At 38.4% G+C, this 8,485-nt stretch overlaps 1 protein-coding gene across 1 annotated transcript; it reads right to left on the reverse strand.

Annotated features, from left to right (window-relative positions):
• Positions 1-5,763: 5,763 nt before the first annotated feature.
• Positions 5,764-6,522, reverse strand: LOC110459927 (acetylcholinesterase-like). The gene has a single exon (XM_021512436.1). It carries the CDS (start codon positions 6,520-6,522, stop codon positions 5,764-5,766), a length of 759 nt encoding a protein of 252 aa, XP_021368111.1.
• Between the last annotated feature and the right edge of the window lie 1,963 nt (positions 6,523-8,485).

Raw genomic sequence — 8,485 nt, forward strand, 5'->3', positions numbered from 1 at the left:
CATCCGCAGGCTGGTAAGGGCGGCCCAAGGATGGTTGCCCGCAGGCACCCGTATACCCTAAGCCAGGGGAAAACGGAGGCCGGAAACCGGCCCCCTGTCCAGCAAACCCAACCCCTGGGGGGAAACCCCCCAGGTTCCCAGAAGAATGAAACTCGGGACCGGACCTAATAGGACCGGGTCCGGGTAACTGACCGGGAGGGTATGCCTGACCAGCATTGATGCCGGGATTAGTGAGCTGCGCGTCACTAATCCCGGTAGACACAGACAATCCCGAAAGAAAGTCTGTTGTCACACCAGGACCTGAACCCGAAAGAACAGGCCCGGCACCAAGACTGTCCCCAACGACAGCACCACCTGGAATGCCGGGATCACTGACAGAGTCAGTGACCGGCGGCCGGTAGTCCCTACCCGAAGGCAAGCGCGAAAGCTTACGGGCGTTCCCGGCCAATTCGACCCTTGGCTGTGCCAAGCCAGGGTCAGGCTGCCCCTCCCCTACTCCAGGGAGTTCCTGGACAGGAAGGGCCACCCCCTGCTCACGAGAGGGACTTGCCGAAGCAAGACCCCCCGAGACAGGAACAGAGACAGTACCACCAGACCCCAGAGAGCTGGTGGCACGACCCCTACCTCTCTGCTTCCCTCGCTTACCGGAAGAAACAGACGAATCTGTCTTACGGTAAGTTGAGGGTAGCTTTGGAACAATGAAGTCCTTGCCCTGAGATTTTGACTGTGAACAAAGTTCACAAGGCGAAACCTCACTGCAAGGACGACACCTGGGACAGGCATCATGAGGGTCCCGTTCCACAAAGAAATGGGAACACCCATGAGCACTACCTCGTCGCTGTCCCGACCGAGACATACCCTCCAAAGCGAACGTAAACAAAAAATTTACAAGCAGATAAAACGGGAAAATAAGGATAAAATACGATAGTACAAAGTACGCAACGTAGAAAGAATTTCACCCGTAATATAAATCAGAAAACGGTTAAAATAAATAACGTTTGCCGAAACAAACAACCGTCACCGAAATAAACAGAGGTCGGAAATTAACCCACGATAATGGCGGACCGTGGCACACCACCGGCACACGTGGAGTAAAATAACCGGCCGTAAAAGGCACAAAAATAATTTTCAACAACAATTAGTTATATCAATAAAGGCAGATGGGTATAAGGCACACAAACTGCGCAAAAATATGAGTTGACACTCAAACCAAACCGACAAAACAATGTTTTGAATTGGAGCAAGCTCCGTGCGTCAGCATGCAGCAGGCGCCATAAAAGGAAGAGGAAGGGAGATCACTCCGTGGCTCTGTCATCGAGATAGAGGTTACGTCACGGTAGGGAGGTAGGGATATTTGAATCTTTTGTTTTTGGGCTACAAAGATGGGTGTAGGTATTGTATATGCATACTAAAGTTATGGTAATTATTACTGAAATGAAAGTTCCTTTTAATACTCCATCTGTGGAATTGTATTCTATTTTGAGATGGATACCAATTCGTGATTATTTGAAATCTAAAGAGGTGTTTTAGTGTAAAAATGTGTCAATAATTTTGTACCTGAACACCTATATACACAGTTCAATTTTTCTAATGACACCCGTACAAGATCAGCTTCCCAAAACTTTATACAAATACCAAAACATCGTACTTCTTTTTATTCAAAAGAGTTGGTGATGGAAGGGAGCCAAATTTGAAACAGCTTACCAGTAGAACCCCGACTTCCATTCTCCCTTCCTAAATTCAAACAAAATATGATTGGAAGCATTAGGAATACAATTTGAGTCATTTTTTTTTTTTATCAAAGAAACCTCTTATATAGCTTTTTAATGGTTTTATTTACGCTATATTAGCGTGTATGCGTCAATTTTTAGTTTTTGCTACATTAGCATATATGTAATTTAGACATTTGGTTTATTACTGAATACCATATTGGTTCAGCTTAGAATAGTGTATCTTTGCTTCTGTAATAATTTTAATGAAAAGTGTAAATGACCCTTTACTTATATGTATTTAGTCTAATTCTAGTAATTTAATAAGCTCAACTTCTTTTATGACTATGCTTACTGTGAAAATAGTTTGAATGCTCATTTAGTTTCTATCATATCATGATTTTAACTAACCCTTTTACTAACAGAGGACCCTATGGAAGATTAGCTTTGCTAAACAGTTTTTTTTTATCCTCGTTAAATAAAGTTTAAAAAAAGACCAAGTGGTGATATATACGCAGTGTTTCAAAAGGCCTGCAATGGATAGAGACAGCAATCCAGCCAAGGTTTACCTCCTTTAACAACTTATTAGCAGCCTCATATTCATGTTCATGAATGAAAACAAGATTATGACAATCAAAAGGAACCCTAGGACCAGAATAGTGCAGATGAAAATCATGTTTAAAACCCTCAAGCAACTCTCTAGCCACAACCTGGCCAGAGTAACCTTCCAATGATTCCAGGGGAATTTCTATAAATTGGTGACTGGGCGATTGTTGCTAAATCGTAAAGATTGAGTTGAACATTGAGTAGCGAGTGTTTGGGCACTGAAACAGTTTCCTCTCCCAGAAACAGATCTAAAAATGAAATTTCCAGAAATGGTTTGGTTGCAAATTAGTTAACACTTTGGTGCCTACGTGTACCAGAACATTTCAAACAACGGTGACTGTAAAAAAGGTTTCTTACAAACTTTCTTATAAATGTAATCATAACACTTGGGATTCAGATCCAGTTTGGCTACAGTACTACCTATACCTTTCGGCATCTTGTGCATATAAATGAGCAAGAGCACTTGATCAACACCCCCCACCAAGATATACCATGTTCTCTTGCTTCTTAAGTCGCAACTGATGATCATATTCTAATTGGCCATTGTCTCCTTCTCCAGTTTTCCCTAATCTAACCATCCATATATATATATCAATTTTGGTATGGTTTCCTCCGGATGGGCAAAAATATAAATAGACATAAAAACTTAAAAGGCGTCAGTCCATGTCCGACATGATTTTAATTTCCCCATAAATGAAGTCATTTCTTTGTGTTGCTCATCAATGCTACTGGGATTGGCTAACATTAACTTCAAATCAACACAATCACCATTTATCAAATCAAGTCCAGTTGGGACACTGCCTTTCTTCCTCAATCTCCCTGGAATGAACTCCTTTCACTGTTCATCAGATGTTTTGTTTAAGTGACGCACAATTCAACAGCGATGTTTGCTATTGCACTGTTGTGTATTTCGCTATTCAACCTTTCAGCTTTGCTTACCAAAGGTTTTGGTTGGCTATTCAGTTGTAGTATTATGACAATCAGATACAATGTTTTGCTCTTCAACAATAGTGTAAAGGCAAAGTGTTTTTTTATCACTTATTGTAGCGTCACAGGTACCATACAATACATTCTGCTTATATTCAAATTGTTACCTTATAACACCCGATAAAGAGTTTGCATTTTGAATTGATAATCACTGAGATTAGATTGCAGAAGGTGGATATCTGCATCACGTGCTTTCTCTGCCTGCCCATCTGCCCGCTGAACTGAAAGTACTTTTTCAGAAAATCTTTCTTAGTGGAAAGCTTACAATTGATCGCGATCCATGATATTCCCCTTTGTTAACTGTTTTCGCCAAAAACCACCAAAATCAAGAATCTCTGACATGACTTCTAGTAAACACAGAAAAAATACGGACCTCATTTGATGACAGGAAAGTTTAATGTGTTTCTGTCTGAGCCAAGGATCGAACCAGCGATACTCAGCATCCTAGGACAACGTCTGATCTTACTTAAAATGTATCTTTGCTAGGGTAAGGGGCTGAAGTTATCTGCAGGAAATGTACCACAGAATGTACGGGTTAAAGTAAATTCATTACAAAGATAGTCAAGCAAATCGAGTTCCCAAAACGGCAAAGCACCATTTCAGGGTAGAGTTTATCTTTGAATATTATATCAAATCTCATCTCTCTTCAACCTGTATTTCGTTTTGATATCATACTAGTATATAAAATGATTGAAAAAAACCCATCTTTTTAGCATTCATGCTAGTTAACTATACAGTTTCGTTAACGTATATTTCAAAGATGCGATGTGCTGTTTCACGAAATGATGGAACAGTAATTTGTGTTGGTCAGAAGTTGTATGCTACCAATTTCTGTCTGGCGAAAAATATTGACCGGAAAACTATTCCTGAATTTCTGTGAACATGTATGTAGAAATAGATATGGCATCACGACATGATAAGTTTCCGGTTACTGAAACATTGTGACGGAAAGACCCGAACAATTTTCTGAAAACGTTCACGTGTATTATTTCTTTTAATTGATTGGTACGTTCATTAAGAGGTTTAATGAGTAAAAGTTTGCAAAAAATGTGAAAATCAAAACAAACATGAATGCCAATCATCGTGATGTGATGCCGTTGTTAGATATGATGACTACCTCGATCAACAATCCATAGTAATACAGTTCATTACTCATCTAAATTTTAAAATTAACAAATTAAGGTTTTCCATTTCTGCTTCAACATTAGTTGAGATCAATTTGGAGTTCCAACATTTTGGCCTCTAGCATCACCAATTAGTCCTCGAATGACGCAACAACTGTAAGATGCAGTGCTTTGTTTTGGCATACTATATTTATTACTTAATATATTTATAGGTACATTCACCAGTGTGTGTGTTACGTTCACCAGTAGGAGCATGTTATCTATGGAATATTAAATCGAAATGATATGCTATTAATCAGGTATGTGAGGGAATTTTCTCGCACACTTCACAGATGCATTTCCGTTTTTTCGTTAAGAAATTGATAAACTTAAAACGACACAATCGCATCATAACGTTACGCAGCGTTACCAGGGTCACAGCATACATTTTTGTCACAACATTGCTTGACCAACTGATAACAGCGCTGCGCCATTACAACTTACTTTTACTGTAGGAAAGTGTGTGAGAAAATAAATCAGTCCTGTTTACTGTAAACAGAGAAATCACAAATCATGGGAGTAAGATTTATTGAAGTTTAGCACTCGGTAAAGCCTCGTGCTATACTTATATCATCTCACCCTCGAAAATTTTATGTCTGTTTCACTAAGGAGTGTTAGATTTTATTAATCTTGAGAGATGACCCCTTGTACATGTATATATGCTATCCTTACAATCATAACGATATTATATATTTGTACGGTAAGATTCTTCATCATTTGTTTTATATCATACCTTGTATATGTCGTTTTGTATTTCTTCATTTTTTTCAAAGACCCACAGTTATCATTTCGTTTTTCACAACTACAATCATAGATTGCATCTTCCAGTTCCTTCATCTCAGTTTGAATTATCGCCAAGATAATTATTTCCTTCAACTCGTGACATGTCTGAACCAATTAAGTTACGACAATTTATAGGGTGATATGAAAGATTTTAGTAATCTTGATAATATAAAGGGGCTAAAGTATTCTCTGGATTACGAAAGCAGTGAACTATCTGCCTGTTTAACCCCATTACCTGTCACCTATAACGAATACTATTTATTAAAGATGAACAAAACAAAATTTTGACTTGCAGCTGTTTATTATTCATGTTCAATAAAACCATTAAAGATAGGGTTAGGCTTTATGTTTCTCCCGATGTATTATAAGTACGTATTCAAGAAGTCGCATTGCGCTCCATGTTCTGTCCACCAATCAGACAAAACATTGGAAGGGGCTTGGAAAACGAGATGTTTTGCTGATTTTTTACTAACCGTGGACCAATTGCCATCTGGTTTTACTGGTCTGATTGGTTTTCAAGAGCGAGCAAAATTGTTCCAATACAGAATCATCTGCGCCGAAATCTCCTTTTCTTCCGATGTCATTGAAAACCACCCGATGTCTTCTATATTATTGAAGAGGAATATAAGATCTACACCATGGATGGCTTTCACAGGAATACCCAGGCCTTTGAGCATAGACACAGGTTGAGCCAACAGGTACACCCATACCCTGTTTCCTGCGCGTGTCAGATCACTAGCTACTTTGCGAGCGGGACACATAAACAAGTAATCGGTGGCAGATTTTGCTAGTACTTCCCGTGAATCTCCTCGTTCTGGATACAGTTTCTGCAATTGTGCTGCTGCTGGAGCTTCCTTGCTGTTTCGCGTTTGTTGGCGAATAATGCCTAAAATTTTAAAGTAGGGAGCATTTGAATCTGTATCCGAAACGAAAGTGATCCCTTCGTCACTGTTTGAACCGAGCAGTATCCTTTTCCGACTGCTCGGAAGTTTTTGCGCAAATGCGTCAAACTGGTTCATAGGAATCTCATCACCATCTATCACGGGTCCCCAGCGCTGGTATTGGTTCTTTATCCAACTTTGACTAGTTTCTATTTTTTCATTATCAAACGTTGCCATAGCTGCTATCACATTTTGTTCACTTTTTGTCTTGAGGCAACTTATCATAGCTGACGTATTTGCTATTGTGCATTCCAATATCAGCGCGATTTCCTCCGTTTGGAAATGAGCATCGTCTTTCGGTTCGAATAGTAAAGAAAATGGGTTACTTTGCATAATAGCGGAACGAAAGTAGTTGTCCGACTTCCGGTTTATCAGATGGATCGCTACTGACGTGGCGCCGGCACTGTCCCCAAAGATTGTCACCTAGGACACCAATGCGTAACATTTGTAAGAACATGTTTTCATCCATCAAAAAATATTGATGATATCATACGAGTTTACTGTAGACTTTAAAATGTCTGATCCTAGATTAAAAAAGAAAAGGAGCAGGGTAGTTTTATTTACATCATAAGCCACCGCTCAATTACGGACGCCCTTGTAGGGAGTCAGCATATTTTTTATATTCATACTGACTGAGTCTTTAATATTTTATTTTGATAAAATACAACAGTATCTCATACTTGCCTACTTACGTTTATCAACGGTAACACGTTTGATCGGATCTACTTAAGACCGTGCGACATTATTGACACCCTGATAAGTCATAAAGACTAAAAGATAGTTTGTCAGAATATGATCACTAAATATCAAGTCTTTAAGATAATTGTGTTAACTCATAGAAACTTATTAGTAATTAAGCTCAGTTAAAATTACTAACGAGTTAATATGCTCTTACAATGATAGAGGGGTTGATCCATGATGACAAAATGTCACGACCTCTTTGGATTTCGATCAGAAGTCAGATTCTCTATCCCTAACCGACTTGACCAGTCATGTATTATATTTAAATATAATTTTTAAGTATTTTAAAAGTATTATGAGACAGGTTATTACTATTTTATATATAACGTTTGTTGGCCAGGCAGGTCGGGCAGGTAACTCCAAAACTTTTCATGTCCGATCGGGAATGGAACCTCGGCCCCCTTGGTGAAGGGCGAATGCGCTATTATGCTTCATTTGTCCATCGAGTTATGTCATACATTGAGTGTATCATTTTGATCTGTGTATTTGTAAAGAAAACAACCGAACCAAAACATTCGTTTGTATTTATTCATGCATGCTCGTATATGCTGTTGATATCAGGTTCGTGTGTAGATATATTTTGTTTTACAATTATTATTTTTATTAATTATTGGTTAACTGATTTATATAAGCAAGCAGAAAGAATGACTTTAATACGTCCTGGTCGTAGGTGTTTTCGGATTCCTATCAACACAATCATCTGATGATGACCTGACAGGCAACTACGGAATCAAAGACCAGCGAATGGCTCTCAAGTGGGTGCATAACAATATTGAAGCTTTTGGTGGAGATCCGAACAAGGTAATGGAAGCCAATAGAAGTCATGAAGGTTTCAAAATCAGCTTAACAAGAAATGTACAATTGCATTTAGGCATATTATGGTCATTAGTCATTATATGAATGGAGACAATAACCGTTTTCTAAGAAAGTATCAGTTGATGTACTTATAGCCACTTCTTATATCTGTATACTTATTTTCTCCGATTTGGGTTTTGTATGTCGGCAACAACAAAAACAAGAGATAAAAATGACAAGTCGGTGTAGCACTCGAGCGAAAAATCAATAAAACGCCGAGTAACCTATTAACGAAATAGATTACTCCGGACAAGTATCTCGGTAAATTTGTTTCAGCAAACTTTCAAAAGACTTAAAACGCTTTATTTGTTTATTTATGTATTGGTGTATCCCTGGGTTTGATCTTATTAACAATCCAGTTTGTGGTAAGTTTAAGTTTGATGGAGGCCACATGATGCACATGTTATTTCAAGGTATATGGAACATCGTAATCATAATATTCAAATTGAGAACAATCCTTGTGTTGCGGGAAAATACATTTATTTGATACACGAGTCAGTGATGAGGAAGATACGTTTTGGATTTGTTTTTCAGACAGGAAGTTTAAATGTTATATGATTTTGCGTGTGCTTATTGTTAATCGCGGTCTTTTCTATGGACACAGAACCAGGTTTAAATGATTAAAAAGAAAGATAGTTCATAGATATATATAATATAACTTCTATAAAGAAGCACAAACTAACGTCAGGTAAATACAATC

This window comes from Mizuhopecten yessoensis, unplaced genomic scaffold (genome assembly GCF_002113885.1).
Source record: "Mizuhopecten yessoensis strain PY_sf001 unplaced genomic scaffold, ASM211388v2 scaffold10275, whole genome shotgun sequence".
NCBI classification, from domain to species: Eukaryota; Metazoa; Mollusca; class Bivalvia; order Pectinida; family Pectinidae; genus Mizuhopecten; species Mizuhopecten yessoensis.